The sequence below is a fragment of the Melanostigma gelatinosum genome (assembly GCF_949748355.1).
Source record: "Melanostigma gelatinosum genome assembly, chromosome: 13".
NCBI lineage: Eukaryota > Metazoa > Chordata > Actinopteri > Perciformes > Zoarcidae > Melanostigma > Melanostigma gelatinosum.
In genome coordinates this window covers 23,985,874-24,012,851 of record NC_136646.1, presented here as the reverse complement: position 1 = coordinate 24,012,851, position 26,978 = coordinate 23,985,874, and the positions used below count along the sequence as shown (strand labels likewise).

Sequence of the window (26,978 nt, the reverse complement as noted above, 5' to 3'; positions counted from 1 at the left end):
CACAAACAGTTAAGTTAAGGCAACAAAACCACAAACCGTTAAGTTAAGGCAACAAAACCACAAACCGTTAAGTTAAGGCAACAAAACCACAAACAGTTAAGTTAAGGCAACAAAACCACAAACCGTTAAGTTAAGACAACAAAACCACAAACCGTTAAGTTCAGGCAACAAAACCACAAACAGTTAAGTTAAGGCAACAAAACCACAAACCGTTAAGTTCAGGCAACAAAACCACAAACAGTTAAGTTCAGGCAACAAAACCACAGCGGCGTGTCAAACACCGGTCATCTGGGGGACAGTCCTGTTTGTTGGACCTCTCCTCCTCCCGTCACCTGCTGTGACTGTCATGTTGATTCATTTTATTACAGCTCCTTTTGACTTTCCATTTGCATGATTTTCGTCCTCAGTGACACAGAAAAAAAACAAGACAATTCGTCTCCACGTGAGCAAAAAACAATAGATTGCGTATCTAACGAGTATCTAACGAAGTGCTATGAAACTGGGCCGGTTCATCAGCTATTCTTTGACTGTCTTTCTGCTGGTTAGCGATAAGGAGGTAACGACTAAGTGAACAGTTGTTCCCACTTCAGTGGGTCAATTAACCAGGCAGCAGCTCTGTGCCCCTAAAGGGAAGAAATAAAACATTCATCTGGGGCTAGAAAGTTGAAGAGATTGCATCAAAAACAATCATTTGCGTTCCAGTTCATACAGTATGTCTGTTGTTCAACAGCTTTTTAATGTGTGTGTGCGAGTTTGCTCCTGTTGTTTCAGATGGAGCCGGTCCGAAAACAAAAAAAATGCCACAAAGTCAATCAATCAAATGAAATCAATCGCAGATCATCCAAAGTCCTCTGAATTGCGTAACAGCTCTGCCTTCAAGGTCGGATCCCGGCCCGGACTCATGGCCTGAATTCAGGTTCATTTAGCACAAAAAATGAAATAAAATACATTTCATACAAAGTGGGCACTTATCTGCAGAATAACAAGGACCAAACTGCTGCCAGACATCATCAGTGTGCTGCAGGCTGTGGCAAGGCGAGATGAACCCTCGTGGCAGGTCATCGGGTCTGCATGAGTGCGTGCGATTCAATCAATGCTCTTGCGTGTTATTTCGTGTCGCTGTTGCCTCCCTCCACTTCACCTCACAGCTTCAGATCCTGTTTATTCGTTAACTTCCTCATGTGTGCTCATTGAGGCTTTTCCTCTGCGACATGTTGCAGGCCGATGTGGGCAGACAGGTCACTCACTGAGGCTGCAGTTTAAGCGTTGAGAGTGCAAAAACCTGATGGAAGTTTCACTTAGCAGAGACATTATCTTAATATCTTAATGGAACGGACGGACGGGTCTTGTTGCCAGGCGGGTTTCTCTCTCTCTCCCTCTCCCTCGTACGCTCTTGCACACCACTGGCTGGCTGCATGTCACGCAGATCACAGTCAGGAACCCTCACCACACAATCATTCCAGTTGCTGAATAATACAAAGCAAACAGTGACCTACTTTCAGGAGCAGGGAACAAGCGAGAGACAAGACCCGGAGTGGAGTCCGGTGGGGAGGCGGATTGAGAGAGGAGCGGAGGCCGAGCAGGAGGCGGGTGCAGCGTTGGCGGACGGGGTTGGGTATTGGTTTGTGTTATGATTGAGGAGGGGAAGAGGGCGTGACTACGCCGGTCCAGACGGCAGCAGCAAGCATGGTGCGCCATGTGAGCTCCAGAGTCCGGTCCAGACTTCCCCGGCGGCCGACGCTTGTAGCCTCTACTGCAGCGAGCCCCCTCATCCTGGAGGCCTCCCTGCACGAGGAACGCAGTTCATAGAAACCTCATACATGTGTCACACCATCAATCTGTGCAACGTACACATTCTGACCCTTTACCCACCCTTCTGCATTCCTGCTGTTTTATACCCTTTATTTACGTATCGCGCTCATCTCTCCGGGAGCTGCAGGTACGACATAGTGTTGTTGCACTTGTTGCTCTGGCATGTTGTTGCACTTGTTGCTCGGGCATGTTGTTGCACTTGTTGCTCGGGCATGTTGTTGCACTGGTTGCTCGGGCATGTTGTTGCACTGGTTGCTCGGGCATGTTGCACTGGTTGCTCGGGCATGTTGTTGCACTGGTTGCTCGGGCATGTTGCACTTGTTGCTCGGGCATGTTGTTGCTCGGGCATGTTGTTGCACTGGTTGCTCGGGCATGTTGTTGCACTGGTTGCTCGGGCATGTTGTTGCACTGGTTGCTCGGGCATGTTGTTGCACTGGTTGCTCGGGCATGTTGTTGCACTGGTTGCTCGGGCATGTTGCTGCACTGGTTGCTCGGGCATGTTGCACTTGTTGCTCGGGCATGTTGTTAGCTCTGGGGTGGGAAGATGAGGTTAAAACCCAGGTTCTGTCTGTTCGTAGGATGTTGTCGTTTGGTTAAATGTTGTGTATTTCTGTACGTCTTGGGTCATAACACATTTTAGAAAATACAGTGAAATGAAATCGAGCAGGGACTGACGTGGGCAAGCGAATGGAAAAGGATCACAAACCAATGAAGCAGAAGCAGAGATCTCATCTCTTCAGGCTTTCTGCACATTCTCCTGAGAACAAGTGTGTCTCGCCGAGCAGCTCTCAGAGTGAGACCTGAATATCAGAGAGGGAAACGTGTCGTCAGCCCTCCAGCAGCAGCGTGTTCGTGTGTGCGGGTTAAAATAGATCAGCGTACACATGAACTGGGCTGAAGTTCACGGTGCCGGGAGGACGACCGGGCTCCCGGTGACACCGGTCTGTCACCGTCCCGGCCGGACGGTTGGGATCGCGACGCCTCCAGCGTGTTCTTTGCTTGTCAAATAAGATGATTGTCATGGTGTGATGGTCAACTGCTTTACAATCAAGTGAATATAAGTTTGAGTGTTTGTCGATACGCTGGATGAAATATATGATCTCGATTTGTTGGAACATATTTCTATTGAACACTTTTTTTATTGGCCGTCTACCTGATTTTGTGATGTACAAAAACACTCAACAACAGCAACCCGGCGTGACCCAAAATAATAATACATAAATCATATAATAATAAATAAATGCTCCCAAAAATGACGCCGTTGCAGAAATCTGGAAAATGCATCTAAAAATCATCCAAATGGAACCAAAACTCAGAAGAAACTTTTGAATTTAGACTGGATGAAAATAAAGTCCATCGTTTTACATTCTGAGCAAATACAGATTGAACAAATGTTTCTCACAGAAACTCTCAACACACAAAACAAACGACTTTAAGCAGAAAGGAAATGTCTTTTATTCATTTGAGATGAAGAAGTATCGTAAATGACTTGAATTTAATACATTTTCCAGCAGACTAAAGGGAACCTGAGCACAATAAGGAAACCACTTACACAACAAATAGCATTCATCTTCTTTTATAACATAACATTATTGATACAATTTATTTGATTTTTGGATACGACCAAAGTTTGCAGAGTTGTCAGCGGTGATTTATTTCACAGGCTGGTGTCGATAGGATGCCCCTCAGTGGCAGTGAAAAGAAACGACCTCTTCCATCACGAGCTGATGAGGTTTTTAATCATCTGCTCTTCTATTCATCATCATGTTGAGTTCTGCTCTTGTTCACGCTGGTTAATTGACCCTAAATGTACTCATACAATATTTTTGCCTGTTCCTTTTTCAACCGTCACATTTGTACATAAATTACATTCAATTCATGTGTATATATATTTTATGTTATTTATATTTGAATGGTCGTTAAATGTTCTATATACTGATTTTTATAGTCTCCAGATTCTTCCAAACCGAAGCGTTTTAATTCGATATCTTTAACCTGAAACAGAATACAGCAGTGAGTAGAAGCTATGAATGCGTCGCTTTGATTTGGAAGATGAATTTCCAGACGGACACGTTACTGCTCAGAGCTGCGGAGACTCAGGAAGGTATTCTGGGTTTTAATGGGAGCGTTTGTGTCCCGGTTCAAACGCCATTCCAGCCCCACACAAAGAAAAGACAACAGACGGAGCTCATTGAATGCTCAGAGTGCTCCCTTCATGGATTATCTGAAACATTACTCTCCTATCTTTCACCGAATGAGGGATGCTTGAGAAGGTGTTGACCTCTGACCTCAGAGACAAGTGAAGAAGCTGGTCAGCCCCGTGCAGCTGTCCTCGGACTCATCGAGCTCAACAGACGCACGAGCTCAGCATTGTGTGGCGCAGGCATTAAACCCAGTCAGCTGCTGCCTGATGATGAGGATGTAAAGCTTTTAGTTTCAGTCATTTAATGAGCGTCATCATTGCTACCATTTTCTTTGCTCAATGATTGATTGAACTCCAACACCAAACCGACTCATCGGAAGCCGGACCTCCCAGATACAGGTGTATTTATACTGCAATCAACTGAAACCCCCTCGCCACACGCAGGTGATCTCCATTTCACTAATCATGTGGCAGCGATGATTCAGGTAATACTCCTGCAAACATGCATTTCGTGTTTTATATTTGTAATAAATTGAGGCGACGTAGAGATTAGTTTTGACTTTGACTTGAATGTTCACTCGGACTTTAGAAAACACACATTTCATGCATATTCTATATAACAATGTCAATTTAATGTGGAATTCATTCCAGATCAGAGCCAGCTCGGAGGGGTTGATTTTGTTGCAGTTTGCGATGTTTTCTATTGTTTCATTGTTCCCTTTAGACATATAAAACCACCTTAAAGTCACCTTTAAATACCAACGGGGGCAATCATTCGCCACTGCTACTTATTGTTTTTAAGAGTAAAGACAGGAAAACATAAATCAAGATGCAAACAAAAGCACCAACGCGACTCATCCCGTCACATTTTATTTGTGGAAGGCTTGAGGTGCAGGTGATAGACGGACCCGGAGGGAAGGAGAGGCTCTGCTTCTAATCAGCCTCGTTCAGTGGTTACAGCTGGAGGTTCAATCAGAGCAGACCTGAGGAGTCCTCGCGTCCGCACATCGATGCCACATGACGGCTCCTCGTGCTTCTGTAAGTCACCGACGACTTTATTCTGCATTTTAGCTTCTGATGTCCCCGAAATAGAGAAGCAACCGTCAAAGGAAGACATTTTGACATCAAAACTAAATAATCTCGACGCAGAATGACCACTTAATATTTTCCTTTTCTTTGGAAGGGTTGTATTATTTAGCATCCTTTGACAGAAGAGAATGTGGTCTACAGCAATACAAAGAAATGTCGGAGTCAGTTAAGCGTGTTTCTATCAACCCTGTCTCCAGGGAGAAGTATTTGCTCCAGCATTACAGTCGTAGTCTGAAACACGTTTAAAACACGTGGTTAACGTAACAATCGAACAAATGTACTTTGTTATGTTTGGGCAACAAAAGCACTTTGTCTGAAGTGGACACATCCATCAGTCTCCTGGGTAGAAGTCCACCATCCCGACCTCGCGACGCCGACTTCTGCCTCAACGGGATTTCGGTTTTGAATGTGTCCGATTTGTGTGACCACGATGACTGATGTGCGTCTTGCACTCGGGTGATTGCTGTAGCTCGTTCAATGTAACGATCATGAGCTGAAACATCAACACCGGTGTTTCAACCTGGAGCCATGATGCAACAAGTTGATCAGGGCCCTCATATCATGTTGTGAAGCAAGTGTTACCAAATGGAACCGCGGGGCGGTATTGTGATCTCTGCAACAACTGCAAGGCCGCAGTGCATTCAGCTCAGGAGAGAGAAAGGCCCCAACGAATAAATCAATGGTTGAAACACGTCGCGTCCGTGTGGAAGCCCACGAACGAACTCGACGCTGCCGGGAGCTGAAGGACAACAAAGCTGCTGCAGTGTGCCGGGGGCTTCGTTTCCTTGGGAACAGAGAGGACCAATGAAGCGACGAGGGCCCGGTGCTCCTCTCACACGGCCTCGCGCAATTATCCGCAAGAGCCATTTCAGTCACCTCGCTGCAGAATCCAATTAAGGGAAACAAATTATCAAAGATTTTGGCTTCGCTTCATTTCAAGTGCACCCAACTTGATTACATTTCCGCTCTCGCGCTCTCGCGCTCTATTCTCTTAATTGACAATCGTGGCATGTTTTGGGATGTTATTTTCTCTCACTGTGTTCATGGCACTCAAAAGTCTATTTCTCTAATTAGAGTTTTTATGACACATTTGGGTAAAAGGGAAACAGATTGTCAAGATAATAAAGTCAGATTTTGTTGTGTGCTCATACATTTTTGGATGGTTTAAGATCAAAACATTTTAATTAACAAATAAATGTCACATTGCAATAGTTAGTTGTCTTGTTTGTTCACAAGTTTCCAGCAACTGGTGTCTCTTCCTGTTCCCCATTTAAATGAAGAAAATTGTGCTTTTGTCAACACAGAAAGACGAACACAAGAAAAAGTGCCAAAAGCTCTGAGAAATAATGCACAGAACAAACGTACAAACACATGGCACTGGATGAAAAGGTTCATCATCTGAGGACCATGAATATCCAGACTAAAATAATTACTTCATGTAACGGGCCTCACATCACAGGTCGCTCCCTCATGTTGACACGAGACGTGACAGAGATACAGAGTCTGCTTTCATGGTTTCTTGTGATCTGTTGAATGTTATGAAAGAAACGCCTGCTTACCTGAATCACTCTTCAGCAGTTGATCCTTTTGGATTCATTTCATCATTGATGGCAATCACCATCATCACCATAATCATAAAATATATATTTATATATTATCTCTCAGGGAAACTAAGAACTTTGAGTCATGTATGGATCCCTCTCCGAGGATGGACAGAATAGTTATGTGTACAGAATGAAATAAATAACAGTTACACATTCAATGCACAGACATAATTGATTCATGTAATGGGAGTAAGCAGAATATCGATGGAAAAATTACGAACAGCAGCAGTGGATATAACAGAATAGTAATGATGGTTATTATTATGATTACGATTCATGAAAGCACAAAGACTCCGGGGAAGAAGCAAAGTCACTAATGTGCATTAATGGGAAATTAATTTGTACAGACGGTGAGATAAAAGGAGAGAGGAGCTTAGTGTATCACAGGAAGTGCCTATACCAGCATATCTAGGGGATGGACCGAGGCAAACCTGAGCCAGCCCCAACTATACACCTGAGCCGGCCCCAACTATACACCTGAGTCAGCAACAACTATACACCTGAGCCGGCCCCAACTATACACCTGAGCCAGCCCCAACTATACACCTGAGCCGGCCCCAACTATACACCTGAGCCGGCAACAACTATACACCTGAGTCGGCAACAACTATACACCTGAGTCAGCAACAACTATACACCTGATCCAGCCCCAACTATACACCTGAGCCAGCCCCAACTATACACCTGAGCCGGCCCCAACTATACACCTGAGCCGGCAACAACTATACACCTGAGCCGGCCCCAACTATACACCTGATCCAGCCCCAACTATACACCTGAGCCGGCCCCAACTATACACCTGAGCCGGCAACAACAATACACCTGAGCCAGCCCCAACTATACACCTGAGCCAGCCCCAACTATACACCTGAGCCGGCAACAACTACACACCTGAGCCAGCCCCAACTATACACCTGAGCCAGCCCCAACTATACACCTGAGCCGGCCCCAACTATACACCTGAGCCGGCAACAACTATACACCTGAGCCGGCCCCAACTATACACCTGAGCCGGCCCCAACTATACACCTGAGTCAGCAACAACTATACACCTGAGTCAGCAACAACTATACACCTGAGTCAGCAACAACTATACACCTGAGTCAGCAACAACTATACACCTGAGCCAGCCCCAACTATACACCTGAGCCAGCCCCAACTATACACCTGAGTCAGCAACAACTATACACCTGAGCCAGCCCCAACTATACACCTGAGCCAGCCCCAACTATACACCTGAGTCAGCAACAACTATACACCTGAGTCAGCAACAACTATACACCTGAGTCAGCAACAACTATACACCTGAGCCAGTCCCAACTATACACCTGAGCCGGCCCCAACTATACACCTGAGCCGGCAACAACTATACACCTGATCCAGCCCCAACTATACACCTGAGCCGGCCCCAACTATACACCTGAGCCAGCCCCAACTATACACCTGAGCCGGCCCCAACTATACACCTGAGCCGGCCCCAACTATACACCTGAGCCGGCCCCAACTATACACCTGAGCCGGCCCCAACTATACACCTGAGCCGGCCCCAACTATACACCTGAGCCGGCCCCAACTATACACCTGAGCCGGCCCCAACTATACACCTGAGCCGGCCCCAACTATACACCTGAGCCGGCCCCAACTATACACCTGAGCCGGCAACAACTATACACCTGAGCCGGCCCCAACTATACACCTGAGCCGGCCCCAACTATACACCTGAGCCGGCCCCAACTATACACCTGAGCCAGCCCCAACTATACACCTGAGCCGGCCCCAACTATACAGCTGAGCCGGCCCCAACTATACACCTGAGCCAGCCCCAACTATACACCTGAGCCGGCCCCAACTATACACCTGAGCCGGCCCCAACTATACACCTGAGCCGGCAACAACTATACACCTGAGTCGGCAACAACTATACACCTGAGTCAGCAACAACTATACACCTGATCCAGCCCCAACTATACACCTGAGTCAGCAACAACTATACACCTGATCCAGCCCCAACTATACACCTGAGTCAGCAACAACTATACACCTGAGCCAGCCCCAACTATACACCTGAGCCGGCCCCAACTATACACCTGAGCCGGCCCCAACTATACACCTGAGCCGGCCCCAACTATACACCTGAGCCGGCCCCAACTATACACCTGAGCCGGCCCCAACTATACACCTGAGCCGGCCCCAACTATACACCTGAGCCTGCAACAACTATACACCTGATCCGGCCCCAACTATACACCTGAGCCGGCCCCAACTATACACCTGAGCCGGCCCCAACTATACACCTGAGCCAGCCCTAACTAACCTAAGCTAAATGCTTAAATATGAAGATGCGATATCACAGTTTGGTGTCAGGTGAGGTTCAGAATATCATGAGGCCTCGTGCCTCCTCATTCTCTCACTTCCGCTCTGCATCAAACTGTTTTCCACAGTGGCTTTAAAATGAGCCCCTCGCACTCCCTGAAGTCCGTCCGAGAGGATCTCATGTCATGTATTCAGACCGCTGGACGGAGCCGGAGGCACCGCTTTGAGGGATTACAGCGAGACGGCCGCTGGACGGAGAGCGAGCAGCGGCCGGCCACGTGTCCAAAACTCCACGAAACACGTGATGGAGAGCAACGAGGTCACAGTGAAGCACCTGCATTCTCTTCATGCGGCTGAACACAAAGCAGAAGCAACCTCGCACTCTGGGATGTCAAGTGTTTTTCTTTTTTTTATACCATTAACACCAGCAGACCTGTGTGCTCTTAGCATCCAATTGCTGCTGTGAGAGGTTTTTTAAAGCCCTCTGATCAGTGGGGGGTCCCGCATGTTTCGGGGCCAGTTGTGGAGCAGCTGTTCCTCGAGGTTACAGACACACAGCCTCCCGGAGTCGAGCATCTTATGTCCTCTCTGCTCACAGCCACCCACATCTCTCTCTTTCTCTCTTTCCACTGCTTTCTTTCACCCTCCCTCTCTGTTTCCATCACACTCTCGCCCCTCTGTCCTCTTTCACGCCTCTGCTGCTGATGGAAATGGCTGCTATGAAGTGTCAGGGCCATGGAGAGGCTGAGAGAGTGAAGAAATAAAGAGTAAAACTTTAGAGCCAACAAAGGATGTGTGACTGTCATCCGGTGCAGCACGTTGTTGTCATGTGCGTGTGGTACGTCTGCACTGCCATCATGGGGTCAGTGAGAGTACTGCACTCACATTGTTCACATTCATTCTGTGGACAGAGGTTTTCTATTCGCTGCTCAGGGACAGCAAAGCTTTTATTCTGGAAAAATAAAATCACCCAGAACACACAAAGTGATGTGTTTACACATTCACGAGAACCTTTCACTCATCAAATGAAGGGAAGAATAGAGTTTTAACAAATAGATATCACCATGACACTTGCCCAGTTCATTACTGACATTAAGAGTATTATTTTATGTATTACAAGTTTTCTGAAATGTTATGTTTAAATATGCAAATTAAGCATTATCTGATGGTAACTTTTGGTGACTTTAGAAGAAATCTACACACACAAACAGACAAAGTAGAAACAAAAACACCTGAATGTGTGTTTTGAATGTTTTATCTCCACTAGTCAGGAAGAAGACATGTTATGGAAGCAAAATAGCCCAAAATTCTAAGATATGCCGTTGCATGTCTCTCATGTGAGCGCACAAAAGCTTCGTAGGACTCACGAATGTTTCAATTTGTGACACTTATTTCTCAATTTGGGAAACAAAGAGCATCAGTAAATACAAAAACAGTGAAGTTGCAGCAGCTGCAGCTCTGATTGGATATAATCGTAGTCTTATCAAATAACCGGATTAATCTCCTGAAATAGAAGCATCACAAGAGACGAATGCAGAGCAGGTTTTTCTCATTGTCCATATTTATGAAGTGGCTCCTCGACGCTAAACTGTGGAAACAGCAGCTTTAAGGCTGCAGGTCAACATGCAGGGACCAGATCTCATCAGAGGATTAGTTAGTCCCCCCCCCCCCCCCCCCTCTGGCAGTACAAACAACAAGCGGCCTCATGACTGAGAGACGAGCTCATAAAAGAGCTCAGGGCTCTGGTTGTTATGCGTCTGGTAGCGGTTAGCTCTTTCTTTCGTTTCTTGAAAACAGAAGAGGACGGATCGTTCTGAGAACAATTAAAATGAGACTAAACGGGGCCGGTTTGTTTTTGGGCAGCAGACTCTTCATCATCCTCTGAACCAGAGTATCGACACTCAAGCTCCGGGTTTCCATGGAGACTCCACCGACACAGCCAGCAGTGTGGGCAACACAAGCCTGCGTGTGTGTGTGTGTGTGTGTGTGTGTGTGTGTGTGTGAGTGCTTTAAATGCTGCTGCTGCTTCCCTTCCACTGGTGTCTATCAGCAGTATTCAACCAGAGACTCGAGGTTGCACTGTGTGTGTGTGTGTGTGTGTGTGTGTGTGTGTGTGTGTGTGTGTGTTTACATACAGAGGAGCCAGAGGTGAGAGGTCGTTACTTCCTAATGAAAAAGCAAAAGAAGAAATTAAAGAAGCATGTTTTCCTCACTAAGTAACGGAGGTGGTGACATGAATCACATGACTTTACACCAATGACTCGTGACTTCACCTGGAAATACTTGATAGCGTCCGTCAAGCCCAAAGATTATGAAGTATGTCACTTAAAAAGTGATGCACGAATCAATTCATTTCTTGAACAAACTGATGTTAAAGGAGCAGTTTACAACATTCAAAGCATTAATATAACAGCAAACTACTATCTATAAGATATTACATCGGGATTTGACTTGGAACTTGACTCATCACTTTAAGTCTTGACTTAAAGTCTTGACTCGGGACTTAAAGTCTGACTCGGGACTTGACTCATGACTTAAAGTCTTGACTCGGGACTTGACTCGTGACTTAGTCTTGACTCGGGACTTAGTCTTGACTCGGGACTTGACTCATGACTTAAAGTCTTGACTCGGGACTTGACTCATGACTTAAAGTCTTGACTCGGGACTTAACTCATGACTTAGTCTTGACTCGGGACTTGACTCATGACTTAGTCTTGACTCGGGACTTGACTCGTGACTTTAAACCTTGACCGGTGATGTTTGCGCACATCTTTATAGTTGATATCAAAGTTCAAAGTTCAAAGTTCAAAGTTCACTTTATTGTCAAAGTTTCCACATGTGTTATGCATACAGAAAATTCGAAATGCCGTTTCTCGCAGTCCCACAGTGTAATATAGACATGAACATATAACATATAATAGAATAAAATAGAATAAAGTTAAGAACATAAGGGCCTAGATAAAGGATTAAACAAGTAGCAGCAGAGAATAAAAAGTGACTGGTGCTGATAAAAAGTGACTGGTGCTGATAAAGTGACTGGTGCTGGATGAGGGAAGGGGTGTGAGGGGGAGTAGATGTCCTGGTATGTTCCATTTGAGGCAGTGGGGAAAGGTGGGTGAGGGGGAGGGTAGAGAGGTCAGGGGAGAGATGGCAGGGGGGGAGAGAGGGGGAGCGAGAGGAGAGAGGGAGGGAGAGAGTTCAGCATCCTGACCGCCTGGTGGAAGAAGCTGTTCCTCAGCCGGGTAGAGCTCGAACGGAGACTGCGGAACCTTCTCCCTGAAGGCAGGAGGCTGAAGAGGCTGTTGGAGGGGTGGGTGGGGTCACCCGCAATGCCGAGTGCTTTGCGGGTGAGGCGGGTGTTGTAAATGTCCTGTAGTGTAGGGAGTGAGACTCCGATGATCCTCTGGGCAGAGTTCACAATGCGCTGCAGGCTCTTGCGGTTGGAGGCGGTGCAGCTTCCGAACCACAGCGTGATGCAGCTGCTGAGGATGCTCTCAGTGGCGCCTCGGTAGAATGAGAGCATGATGGGGGGGGGGGCTCCTGCTCGCTTGAGCTTCCTGATGAAGTACAGGCGTTGCTGGGCCTTCTTTGCCAGTGCAGTGGTGTTGCTGTTCCAGGTGAGGTCATCTGTGATTGTCACACCCAGGAATTTGGTGCTGCTCACCTGTTCCACAGCAGCACCATTGATGGTCAGAGGGAGGGGGGGTTGGGAGTGGGTTCTCCTGAAGTCAACAACAATCTCCTTTGTTTTCCCCACATTGAGGAAGAGATTGTTATTTTGGCACCAACGGACCAGCTGGTTCACTTCCTTCCTGTAGTTAGTCTCATCGTTTTGGCTGATGAGACCTACCACGGTAGTGTCGTCAGCGAACTTCACGATGTGGTTGGAGCTGTAGTTGGGTTTACAGTCATGGGTCAGCAGGGTGAAGAGAAGGGGGCTGAGCACACAACCTTGGGGGGCCCCCGTACTCAGTGTTAGTGTGTTCGAAGTGTTCGTTCTTCCGGGACCGCGAGGGGCCGCTGCGACTGCTCGCGCCGCCAACATGATGATCATCTGATCATCATGATGATATATGCTGATTTTAACGCTGCTTCATGCGACTCTTGCGTTGTTTCAGAGGTGAACATTAAGGCACACGGAGACATTAACAGGATATTCGAGAATAACTCAGAATCATGACCGTAGTTAAGTAGCTGGTTAAGTTTGTTGCTGCTTTAAGTGAATCTTCTGAGGAAACAGCACAGGCGCTGCAGCTTTATTTGGCTCCTCCAACACAAAGCAGGAATGTTGGACCTCTGCGGGGGTGAAAGCTGGATAATTGTTTCACTGTTGTGGGCGTCGGTTTATCCCCAAACACACGAGGTGAATTCTGAGAAACACGCTGAGCTTAAACCGGCTGCACGGACTCATTCCAGTCTGTACTTACTGTAGCCTTGTTTTCCTACACATGATTTTGATCACATTTAACAGCCTAAAAGTCTCAAATAACTCAATTACAGCACATCTTTCAAAAGCTTCTTACAACCAACTTATTACTTTCATCTTGATTTTATAACTCGACTTGGTTTGTACTCGTTATCCTCTTTATCTTCAGTTTCTTATTTCGCTTTTCCTCCTCCTAGAAAACAATGAACTCGTTTGTTTGTTCCCTGCTGCAGCTCTGCTCCGGTCTTGATTTAGCTTCGGTAGCTTCAGCTCCTTTCTTTGATCTTATGAACCTTTTCCACTTCACTCGTCTTTCATCTGCAAAGATAAATAGTTAGACGAAAGGTTCTTTACACTTGTGCAACTGTGATTCTTTGCTATCGTTGTGTAATGACGTTCCATCTCAAGATAAAAAACTTATTTTTCCAACACTTTTGAATTGATGTGGGTAAAACTACTTCAGAGTATGAAAGCAGGGAGCTTTACTTCGACTGTTCATGTGTTTTCGGATGCAGACATCTTGTGTTAAAGCTGCTGCTCTTCTTACCATCAGACAGCCTGATAAACCTTCCGAAACCGCCCCCCAGTGGAGACGAGAGGGACTACAACCAGCGTCACAAACTCGGACACAGAAGCAAAAGATACAGGAAAAGAAAAAGGGGGCTTTAAATTAATTTATTTTAAAAAAAAAGCATTTCTCCACTGAAGCAGAACAAACATCAAATTTTTTTTTCCTTTACTATTGTTTGGAACGTGTACAATCAGAAAACAGACTCGTCAGGTCGCCGGAACAGAGTAAAATAATCAAGCAAAAGGTGGTGAGGGGGGGGGGGTCTGCCAACACCACAACATCAACACAGCCGGGAGGGACGAAGAGGAGGAGGATGAGGAGGAAGAGGAGGAGGGGAAGGAAACAAAACAAAACAAACATTTAATCAAGTGCAGGTCTGGTTTGGACAAAGCGGGTCTTCTTTTCTTTTTTCCTCTGTTCAATTTACAGTTAACGACTGCTGTCAGACACATGCAAGGTCAACATCTGGAACTACACATGGAGATTTCATATGCTTATATCAGTTATCTGTGCAAGTATTAAAATATGAAGGTATAACTAAGCAAATTTCATATGGATATGTCAGAACGAGGGGGGGGGGGGGGACGAATATTACGAAAAAAACTATCACACTGTTTCACCGAACAGAAAGAAAAGAAGTCCACATAAAAAAAAGAGAAATAAAGTGAGATTTCTCTAACTTAGTTACCGAAATGTCACCGACCTCATTATTTTGTACGCTTCCTTTTAATTAAATTATTAGTTATCTAAGTGAAAATACATGTGAACAAAAAAAACTCCAATGCTCCACATCTGAACATCAAAATACTGCATATCTACGTACAGCTGCGATCAGAGGAAGGTCAGTATCGTGAGAGGCTAGCTGCCAGAGTTCCAGGAATATTGGCTCCGAGTTGATCCCTTTCTCAATGCCGGTTTGTCTTCTTCTTGATATTGTTTTTCTTTATTTTTTTGAAACCGTGGAATGCTCGCGTCCTGCCGGAGAGGATGCCGGCTGCCGGAGCCTCCTGTCTGCTCTGAGGTAGATGCGACAGAAAGGTGGCGTCCAGCCCGAGCTGGAGTCAGGGCCGCTCCCCGCCGGACCACGTGAGCTCTTAAGGGTTAGTCGTTGTTAAGGCTTCCTGTGGTCTTGGTTTTAGTCACTCTCCTGTTTCAGTGGCTCATGGGGGGGGGGGGGGGGGAGAGAGACACCTTGTTGAGTTTCTTTGTCTCATTTCTTTATTTTGTTCTCAACCCACATCCCAGTCTTTAAGGGGGGGGGTGGATGTTATTCATGTATTTTCTTGTGATGCTCTGGAACAGAAACTGAAAATGAAAATAGAGAGTCCTCTCCGTTTGGCACCTCGGGAGTCAGTGGTGGAAGAAACGGAACAAAACGACGGGGACGAGAGAGAGAAACCGTGGAGGGAGGGGGAGAGGGTGGTGGTGGGAGGAGGAGGAGGAGGAGGGAGGGGGGGGGGGTTGTGTGGTGCGTAGTGGTACAGACTAGGTGAGGCCCGGGCCGTTCGCTGCCGGCGAGTCCGAGTCCGCCGCGCTGACGGGGCCGCGGGTCGCCTCGTCCTCCGATTTGACGCGCTTGGCGTCGGGCTGTTCGCCGGCCAGCTGGTCCCCGTTCTGTCGCTTGGTGGGGAGGGAGGCCGAGGCCGAGGCGTGCACCGCCAGCAGGTGTAGGGGGCTCGCCACGGCTGGAAGAGCAGGGAGACAAATGGACCATAATGTACTAAATGAACATCATGCTGTATTGAAGAAGACTTGAAACTAGAGATTGAGACATAAACTCATGTTTACAATGTTTACTGAGGTAATAAATCAAGAGAGAAGTAGAGTCATTTTCTCATAGACTTCTATACGACCAGAGGAGTCGCCCCCTGGTGGACACGAGAGAGAATGCAGCTTTAGGACATGAAGCATGGAGGACACCTCCTGACCGTGACGCATTTTGATCCCGACTGATCAACTTCCGATTTCTATTCTCCCGCTTCAGATTTTCTGACGTCCATCCAACGAGTCCCGAGGAACAACTTCTGTTCCTCTTCTAGCGCCTCCATGAAGCAGACGTCCGATCGAGCGTCACTGAATACACGACGTCCTCACTACGTTCAAAGAAACTGAACTACATCTGACGACGTCTCACCTGAGCTGGCAGGTCCGTGGATGGCAGTGGTGATGCTGTGGGTGCCGTTCTGTGTGATGGCCTTTATGGGCAGCTGGTGCTGACCGATGGGGGCCTGCTGCACGATGGTAACAGTCTGCAGGGGCCCGCCGGGCTGGGAGCTCTGGATGATGCGACTGGAGCTGCCTATAGAGGTGATGGTGGGAACCACCTCCACTTTGACTGAGAGGACGACAGAATGAGGGATGAGGAACTGAGACCACGACACACCGAGGAACAACGCTCACAGCTCGTCCTACCTCAACAGGTTCACTTCCAACAGAGAAGCTTTTGATACCCGAGACAAAACAACAGCTTTCAATCTTACATTTCTTTAAATTTAATTTTAGTCTCGGCTCCTTTTTATAGATTTAGTTTGTGTGTTTCTGTTAGAGCCAGGTACAACTTCTCACAGGTCTGTAGCTATATACACAGACTACTCCGGTTCATTATTACAACATTTAAATCCCGCTCCTCTTGTTTACTTCTACCAGACTGTGTGTAAAACAACAAGGCTTGATTGTGAAGCTGTTGAAGCGTAACGTCTGATCAGCTTCTGCGGTTCAGCATCACGAGCGTTGGAGGAAACGTACGCCGTCTCCTGCAGCGGTACATTACAGCGATACATGTAAACTAAATAACACTGAGATCAATTATTTAAACAGATAATATTGATTCAGTTTTTCTTAAAGGATATCGTTTTTAATTTAGTTTACAATAATAATCCCGGATGGATTTTGGTACAGACGCCCAATATTACTCTTTATATATTTGGCTACAATGTATTTCCATAAATCACTATAATTACACATATCTATAGATCTGTAGCTTTGCTTATGAATAAAAGCATTTAATAATCTATGGCTAGCACTAGTGTTGGGAAGTACCAAGAGTTATTATGCTTTCAATGAATTCGTCAAAAACCCTTTGTTCTTTTTACCCGAGTAAACGAGAACACAACCCTCGACACACACATTTCCCAGCATGCCCCTGCCTCACCTTTGAGCCCCGTGTGCTCTCCGTTCTCCAGCGGCTCGCACTTGATGATGGCGGCCGGCTGGGCGATGACGGCGGAGCCGAGGGACCCGACCGGGATCTGCTGCAGGACGTGGACCGTCTGGATAGCGGGCTGGGAGGTGCTGGTGCTCACTGGGGAGGCCATGGTGTAGGTCACTGGCTTAATGGTTTGAGGTAACTGACGCTGGACTGCGATGAGTACCGGCTGGTTGTTCACAGGCGAGCCTGGAACACAAACGGAGAGCCACACGGGGATGTTTACATAGGAGGTGTTACGAATGTGCAGGTTTGTTTGTCGTCATCAGTTAAAATAGGACATGTGACCATCTCTGCATGCAGGGCGAGCAAAACAAAGATGCAGATCTGTGTTTACATCCATGGCAGATCAGTAAATGCTAGAGACCTGTCAATCACAGTGGCCCCGCCCTAAAGCATCCCCTGCTTTATGGTCTGTGTGACTCTAAATGGACCATAATGTACTAAATGAACATCACAACCAGAGGAGTCGCCCCCTGGTGGACACTAGAGAGAATGCAGCTTTAACACATGAAGCTTCACTTTTCAGAACCGGAGGTTGCCGCCTGTTTGGAACGCTGCTGTTCAGAAATTGGCCACAAAACAACAAATGTGAGTCTTACAGTGAAATCTACGGATGAGAACCATGAATGTGTGTTCTCCGTCATGAAAGACTGACTAGAATCAACATGACAAAGAGATGAAAAAACTAAAAGAAGAACATGTCGTGGCAGAGAATCGAGACCGAAGCCAGAATCAACATCAGCTTTAAACCACCGTGAGTGAGGAGAGAGAGAGAGACAGAGACAGATGGACGGAGAGAGAGCGAGAGAGACACAGAGAGACATACAGCGAGCGAGAGACAGATGGACGGAGAGAGAGAGAGAGAGACAGAGACAGAGAGAGACAGAGACAGACACAGAGACAGAGAGACAGAGACATACAGCGAGCGAGAGACACAGAGACAGAGAGAGACATACAGCGAGCGAGAGACAGATGGACGGAGAGAGAGAGAGAGAGACAGAGACAGAGACAGACACAGAGACAGAGAGACAGAGACATACAGCGAGCGAGAGACACAGAGACAGAGAGAGACATACAGCGAGCGAGAGACAGATGGACGGAGAGAGAGAGAGAGAGACAGAGACTCATACCTGTGTTTTGTGCAAAGCGTGCTTCCTGGATGACCGCCAGTTTGGGCTGGACCACGGTGGTGGTCGGCGGGGCGAGAGCGGAGGAGGTCTCCAGCTCCAGGGGGACCGGGGAGCCCTCTCGTGATAGGCTGTCGGGGGTCTGGACGCCGCTGGAGTGAGCGGAGAGAACCCCCGAGTGACTGGGAGACGCCGGGGCACTCCTGAGGGTCGACGGAGACGAAGGGTTAACTCTCCGACGGCGTGTCGGTTATCAATTGAATTAAATATTGAACAGAAGAAGTAGCTGTTTGTTGAGCATCCATGACTGACAGGCTGTTGGAATCTGAATATTTATGCTTCAATCTCCAGCATGAACGTAACAATAAAAACACCGGGAGAGAAACACAAGACGATCTGAGAGGCTGAGGTGAACTGTGTGTGTGTGTGAGACACAGAACCCAGACCTGGAGGAGAGGGGTCCGTGTGGGGTCCTGAAGCAGGGGACGCCCCGCGGCCGTCGCTTCCTGAAGGCCTGCTCGATGAGCTTGCCCTCCGAGGACGGGTCTATCCTCCAGAAGGAGCCTTTGCCCGGCTCCTCCTGCGACCGCGCCACTTTGATGAAGTAGCGGTTCAACGACAGGTTGTGACGGATCGAGTTCTGCGACGGAGGAGACGAGTGTTGAGGACGTTACGGCGTTAAATAGAAAACGCATGTTGACGTTTTACCTCGTGAGGGTTTGGTGCAGAGAAGTGATCCAACACACTCACCTGCCAGCCCTTGTCTGCGGTCCTGTAGTAGGGGTAGTTCTTTGTGATGTGATTGTAGATTCCGTTTAGTGTGAGCTGCTTGTCCTGAGCCAGCGTTATGGCCTGGACGATCAGCTGTGCATAGGAGTACGGAGGTTTGGAGTCGTCCTGCGGAGCGGAGGAGGAATGCAGATTTAGGAATCGGGGCCGACTACGCCCAGAAAACAAACCGTCTTCCAGCTGTCAAACGGCATCTTACAAATGTAGTTCATCACTTATGTCGGCCAGAACTATTTATAGGCAACATGGACTGAATCAGGTCTGCAAATAACAAGCGTTCCAGAGACGACGTCTTGTTTTGTCCGACCAAAAGTCTCAAACGTTCAGTTTAAAAGGATGAAAACGCAGCAAACGCTCCGATAGGAGACGATGCAAACGTTTGAGAACTTTGACAGAAAAATGACTAAAATGATTTTGTGATTCACTAAATAGTTGCTCATTATCACTGCCACGCTAAAACTGTGGCTGCAACATTTCCTCCTGGTCATTGTGGACCCGTTATTATCCTCTTCACGAGATTCATCATTAGATCGGCCGAGTACATGCTGGTTTAGAGCTCAAATACGACTGAATGCATGAACAGAAATGCTAATATTCTGATGGTTGTTTGAGTGAAATTGCCAAACATTTGACTGTTCGATGGTCTTTAATGTGACGCTCTGCTTCTGAAGCTGTGCTGCTGCTGGTGAGACAGGAAGCAACATGAAGATGTCACCTTGACCTCTGGTGATGTGCTCTCTCATTTCACAGACAAAATGATGAATCAGGAAAATATTCAGCAATCATCAACAGTGACAATGATCATTTGTGACCCCCCCCCCACACCTTGGGACTGTCCCCTCCGGAGGCGTCTTTGTCGTTCTCGGGCTGCGAGTTGTCGTTCATAAGCTGCAGCTCTGCAGAGCTGACCATGCGTCCGCCCATCCTATAGCCCGACGAGCCGCCCCCCCGCGGGCTGGAGGGGCACGAGTTAGCAGCACTGCGGGGGGAAAACACACACAATAATAACAATGAGACAAACTTACTGCGACGATTAGCAGACAGATCACACGGCGTTCCCCCAGAAGAAGCACCTTTAGCTTTATCCGCAGTGCTGCAGTGGTCTTTTGGCCGACGTCGATGCAAATCGCCCTCGCAGATTGTGTGGAAATACTGCGGTCACTTTAGGAGCCACTATGAGGCCTAAAGCAACAAAGCATCCGAGTCAGAATCCAGTCCAATTGTCCGTTTAACGGACTTTAATAACCAGGGGACGTAAAGGAGGATCTCCATCGCTGTTTCCCGTGAAAGCTAAAGCAATCCAGAACTACTTTGATGTTTGGATATATATTTATAAAAATGGACTTATTTCAATAACTGTTCCTGTTTTCAACAAGTCGTTACTTTCTATTGAATTAACTAAAACAACCTCAAACCTGATTAGTTTGGGGCTAGTTTTGGACATCCATCTATAGATTTAGAGAGGTATATTTATGCTAAATGCGAATAAATCTTTGCACAAATACACGTTTGCTAAATGCTCAGCCATCGTCGGCGAAGAAGAGACAAAGAAACGTCACTTCCTGCCCCGTTGAAGGCCGTGGATGCAAGAGTACCTGATGGTGCCGGTGGGCGACGGCAGCGGGCTCATGAGGTGAGCGATGTTGTCTGGAATGTTGATGGTCAGTGGGGAGATGTGGGGCTGGACTGGTTTCACTGGGGACTCTGGAGCTTCACGCTTGACTTTCTTCCCACTGGACAGCGCCGTGAACGTGATCTTGATGTTTGTGCTGGGGAACCTGAAAGTGCACCTGCAACAGAAAACAAGACGCGTTGTTCAAACGAAGCTTCTTTCTTTTAAAGAATGCACCTCTATGGAAACAACACACTCATGGCTGGAAGCAGAGAGAACCCAAACATGTCATTGGTGCATAATAACAGTTCAGAAACCATAACTCACATGTACATTAAACTATTTACATATTTAAAACCTCTCCGCTCTGCTCAGCAGCCTGCAGTTCAGTCGAAGCTTCACAGATTAGTCACGTGACTGTTGGTCTCCGATGAGTCAATCATGGCTTCATAGTTGCGCCGAGGAGCTCAGAATTTAATGTTTTTTTACAGGATGTGGTTCAAGCTCAAGCTTTCTGGGGGCGAGATATTAAATGAGACATGTAGAATAAAAAGTGTTTGTAAAATATCACAATTTTAAGCTTTGGTTGCTTTTTCTGATGGAAGCGTTCGTCACACATGATGCTTTCAAGGACCGGTGGAAAGATGAAAACCTGGCGATAACGGTGGTTTTTACAGCTTCTGGCTGTGATAAAAGCTGTAGTGTTGGTGATTCAGCAAAGAAAACATGCTTTTCAATCCCGTCGGCGGGTTTCAGCGAGCACTGGATTAACGCCACATAAACCTCCGCTGTGGTAGACACCTCTTTAGGGATTATTAGTGCTTTGAAAATGAGTTGATGGATTCATCTGTCCAGAGAATAAAGGTTGTTCAAACCACAATCCATCAAGTACATTATACATCGCCCAGCCTCAGCTCAAACCAGGCGGTAACCTCTGGTTCCGACGAGTGAAGCCGATGCTGAAGAGCCTTAAAGCTGCATTCTCTCTAGTGTCCACCAGGGGGCGACTCCTCTGCTTGTATAGAAGTCTATAGAAAATGACTCTACTTCTCTCTTGATTTATTCCCTCAGTAAACATTGTAAACATGAGTTTATGTCTCAACCTCTAGTTTCAAGTCTTCTTCAATACAGCATGATGTTCATTTAGTACATTATGGTCCATTTAGAGTCACACAGACCATAAAGCAGGGGATGATTTAGGGCGGGGCTACACAGTGATTGACAGGTCTCTACCAGACGTATACGGGGTCTCTATGTCACTCCTCCTCAGTCCAGATATGGTCACTTCCTGTTTATCTTATAGAACTACACGTTACTTAAATACTGAGACATTTCTATCACTGCGTCTCCATTCGATGTTCAGGAATAAAAAGAAACAACAACAACCAACGAAATGGACTCAGGAATGCGAGGACGCTGCCAACAGAAACCGAGCACGTTGTCGGGAGGATTCCTTTTCCCAAAACAGTTTCTGGACTTGATAAAAACAGACCCGTCGTTGGTGTACTGTAGACTTCTTTATCCGATGGATGAAAGGGAGCAGTCATGATAAATCAACTCACAGATCGCAGTGAATAGAAGGAAACTTCTCTCAATCACTGCTGCGAGACGGAGCAGACACACTTTGGTTTTCATCTCGTTAGAGTGCCAGGCACAGCAGTTTTTGTGTTTTCTTTTCTCCGGGCCCTCACGGAGCTGGCATCTGCAGAGAGAAGCGTCTCCCCGACACCTACATCACAAATTAGCCCGAAACACTTCGCGGAGCCAGACTGGTGAGGGCCGACACTTTGCATTGCGCCCGCTCCCTCTCGGGACGGCCACAGACGAGACAAAGTTACGGAAGGATTCCTGAAATAACATCAGAGCACTTCTCAATACCTAGCGGCTGTGGAGCGCTGACAGAGTGGGGACAGTGACGGCTAAATATATCAATAAATAATAAAAGATCACAAGAACAATCCTGCTCCGTCATGTTCTCGTCTGTGTTTCACACCACGTGGACGAACACCGAATGTTCAAATATAAATATCGGTTCATAACTAAGCTCCACTGTCAACCATTTAATAAGACGGTATAGAACAATAAGGCGTGTATACAGAGTACATTACAGAGGCAGCATGCGCTGGGTTGGGTTAAGGGTCAGGAGATCGTTCTCTCGAGACGGTTGATCTGCTCTCTGATCTCCAGATGGTCGTGGCGCCTGTGGCTCAGCTCTGATGGAGATCCGACATCTTTAAGATGTTTTGCAAGCAGCACAGTGTTAAGTCACATGAATAAATGTTTATAAAAGGAGTGTTAACATCATATCTATCACAGCATTGTGTTCCGTTTGATATTAGGCTGTAATCTTATCTTTAATGTCACAATCCACATCATACACGACCACAAACGGGGCTGAACCAAATAGTTTAAAGCTTCATCTACAACGATGACATTATAACTATTACTATTAATAACTTAAAGCAACTCTATTCCCCTCTCTCTCAAATAAACACACCACGTGTGATATGGCCCCTCGTCTCGGTCCAAAAGATAATTTCCAAAACTCGCATGTTTTAATCTAACGTAAAACTCTGCATCAACACATATTTGTTGCCGTTGAGTTTTTCACAAAACTAAATCTGTGGACAAAAAGCCGTCTCCTGCTCGCTGCAGCGAGGCGCCCATCTGTAATCAAACATGACGACATTCAAAGCTTCATTGGAAAACCTCAGAAGCTTTAAAAAGGTAAAAGAACATTCAACACAACCCCACGCATGACGTGAACTCATCGCACGGACAGCAGAGCAACGCTTGGTGAGCAGAACAGAGACGCAGGCCGTCAAACTGGTTTCTATTGAAGGACTTAAATATTCACTCGTCGCTCCACTGAGAACATCTCTCCGTGCACAGCAGAGCTCATACTTTCTAACATCTTAGTTTCGATCGTACGTAAAGCTACCAAAGAAAGAACACTTCTCTCAATAACTTGGTTGGATGATGTTCCTTCTGTGCTACCGCCTCTCTTCATGTAACAAAAGAAGAATGTGTTTCCTTGTTTAACGCTGTAGTAACACAAGGAGCCAAAATAAAAAGGGGGAAAACGTGTCAACTGTAAACCAGACACCGGCTTCTGATACTTGAAGTCTTTGTTGCTTCGTGCTATCGACACATTCTGGAAGGTTCGGCCAAGACGAAAAGAGAAACACGTTCTCAAATACCTGCATCACAGGTTTTAAGTGGTGATAAATGCAAATTATTCAGCCGTATAAATGCAACTCGGTGAATCAAATGTCAAACCAACGGCTCCCAACCCAAAGAAATGAATTTAACAACGACATAAAACGTCACATTGGAGAAGCAACGTTCTGCATTTTTTGCTAATTTGAATGACCAAAACAAAACTGTTCGATGAAGGGGAAGAGTATTGTTTGAACATGTTCGATGCTGATGAAGATACTTGTGCTTCAATACAGAAAAACCTGCCGTTTTCCATATCTAGTTGTCCAGATATTTACAGGTTTAGGGAATGAAGTGTAGTCAGAAGCTTCATTGAGGAAACATCTATAATTTCATTGATAATGAGGCATTATAATAATAATGAGACGGGGGGGGGGCTGTGTCCATGTTGTGGAGTATCCACCTCAAAGCATGCATTCACTGAGGCCTCTTCATTGACCCTACTTTCTCTCTGTGTGAACAATGAGGCCCGAACTCCCCAAAAAGAAACACACACAAACGCACAGTTGCTATGCTGCTAAGCTGCGAGGACGGCAACAAACAAAGCTCGATGGACTGAAAGGGAAAAACTGTCCCTTGATTTTCACCCCCACCCACCACGCAACAAAAAAAAAGAAAGAAAAGAGAGAACGTAAACAAAAGAAGACTGCAAGACAGGAAGAGCACCAACTTGGGAGAGGATTTGCGGGTGTGGGAGAGGGGAGGGAGAGCGGGGGAGCGAGGGCCGTTCCTTTCTGTTTACATCACCGGAGAGGAATCCCTGGAATACCAGCGACCTGTCCCCACGGCCCACCGCCCGCAAGCGCTCTCGTGCTGTCGATCTGCGTCTCCCGCCCGAGGGTCATCCGAGAGTTGCCTCCAACTCGAGGATTACACTGAAGCCCGTGAGCTCCCAGCCTTACTTATGGAGGTCCGTGTTGCTGCTGATTAAAAGCTCTTTATTGGCGGATCAATACGAGAACCTGAAACCAACGCTGCTCCGACATGGTTTCTCGTTGTGCTCGCTGTGTGTGATGTAGCTAACACAACGCAAACACGTTCAGCTGCAGACGATATTTTTCTGCAACGTTAGCGGTCTAGAAATTCAAAACCAAGTCAAAACAAGTTCTCTTTCTTTGTGCAGCACAAACAAGCGGTTGCACATTGAGAGATTGCACAATAGCGGAGAGCAGTGTGGGAAGTCTGGCCAGTGTTGGCAGGTTTATCTACAGTAAAAGTCACTTCAGTGAATAAACAGAAAACACTTTTAAAGCATGTTAAAATCTTAAATCAAGCACAAAAAAAGTAAACAAGCTGGGTTGTTGTATTTTCCACTAGAGACGATCTTCCCGTTCACGTCCTCAACCAACAGACCAAAACACAAAGATACACAACGTACTATGATGTAAGAGACAAAAGGAGCAGATGGTTGACTTTTTGTTTCATAAATGACAATTAAAAATAGTTAGCAACATTTGGGATTAGCCTCCTGTCCATCAACATAGAAATTAACAGAATAACTGTCTCAGTTCTACTTAAAATTGCTTATTTTCTGCCAACCAACAGTACAAAACACAGAGACACTTGAGAAGTTTCCATTTAAGCTGAATGATTATTTTATCAAAATAGCCTGTAATTAGTTTTCTGTTGATTTAATTATCATGTCAGCACTTCCTGGTGGAACCTGACTTGCTGTTGCTTTGTGTCAGTGTTACAACCTATTACTGAAGTACAGATCGGGGCGATAGATTCATCTGCGTGATAAATGTTTGTTTATTTCACATCGACTCTTAAACAATGGCACCGTGCAGCCTACAACCTGCAACCCTCCTTCACGAGATGCACCAATCTCCATGTCAAAAACGTGTTATTTAATTGTGAAATGAACTTTGAGGGTCAGTTCCTTGCTTCAATGGCGAACGTCGCATGACTTCGGCTGCGTGTAAGGAGGCTAAAGGTGCAGCAGGCTCTGTGTTGTGAGCCGGCAGGGCGGTGACGGGCTGGTTTGTTTACGTTTAGGGGTCGAGTGGAGAACTCCATTCACAACTACTAGAGAAGCTGCAGCTAACATGCTAAGCTAACGTGTTTGCATGACGACACGGGACGAATGTTTACAGTCTCACGAGGTACACATTATTTTGGGATTTAAGATTATCCACGTGTTACGTTAACACCGTTTGCTAACACAATATGTCAACAAAGAAAATGGCATAGGGAACAGGATGCGGAGTTCTTGCTAACATGCTAATAAAACACGTGGTCCTCTCGAGCCTTGCTAGGCAATATAAACCCAATGTTGTTGACTGTGTACTTTAGCATGCGTGGCTACACTAGAGCTAGCATCCACATGGGAGGTGGGGGGGGACTTACATTCGTGGAAGCTGCAGAGGGGGGGCGCCTCGTCGGAGGAACACTCCGTCCACAAACACCCCGTTTTTACCGAGACATCTCAGGTAGAAATCCCCGCTGCTGCCGGTGCCTCCGCCGCCGCCGTCGTCGCTGGCGGTGAATATCTCCAGGTGCCTCCGGGAGATGAAGCTCGAGTGGCCCATGCTCACGTCCACGGAGCCCTGAGACGAGTTTCGGCCGATGGTCACCGAGCGCTTCTTCATCATGTATTCGAATTCACGGCCCTCGAGCCGGGCGACCGGCCCAGACGACGATCCGCTCACCACCACGGCCATGTTCTGGAGGAGGTTTGAGGTAATATTTGGGACAAATAAAAAACAAAAAAACACCGGTTTGTGTGTGTGTGGACGCCCGACTGTGTGGCCTTAAACAGAGGCGTGTAAAAATGAAATCTACAAGAGAAGGGGCTTCAAATTCAAAACAGGAATTTAGAGGGGAAACATGCGAGGAGGCCGGGGGACAGCAGGCTCCGACCCACCGCCGAGAGAAAGGGTAGCGGAGAGATACAACCAAACAGAGCTTAGCGGGCGGATGTGGCTTGAGTGACAGCGCGCTCCGCCAATGGGAATCGAGGAAAGCCGATGCAGCGCCTGCGCCCGCGACCAATCACGCGAGAGAACTAATCTGAGGACAGATTCAAGGTCGGTTGGTGGGTAGCAATACGCGTATATGCTATA

General features: G+C 46.8%; 1 protein-coding gene across 1 annotated transcript; it reads right to left on the bottom strand.

Annotated features, from left to right (window-relative positions):
• Nucleotides 1-14,043: 14,043 nt before the first annotated feature.
• foxk2b (forkhead box K2b) lies at nucleotides 14,044-26,771 on the bottom strand. Its single transcript, XM_079282264.1, has 9 exons — nucleotides 26,263-26,771; nucleotides 20,678-20,872; nucleotides 19,908-20,061; nucleotides 19,044-19,190; nucleotides 18,740-18,933; nucleotides 18,297-18,496; nucleotides 17,110-17,352; nucleotides 16,093-16,293; nucleotides 14,044-15,643 (listed from the first exon to the last, which is right to left on the bottom strand). Exons 1-9 carry the CDS (start codon nucleotides 26,574-26,576, stop codon nucleotides 15,444-15,446), a joined length of 1,848 nt encoding a protein of 615 aa, XP_079138390.1. The 5' UTR covers nucleotides 26,577-26,771; the 3' UTR covers nucleotides 14,044-15,443.
• Between the last annotated feature and the right edge of the window lie 207 nt (nucleotides 26,772-26,978).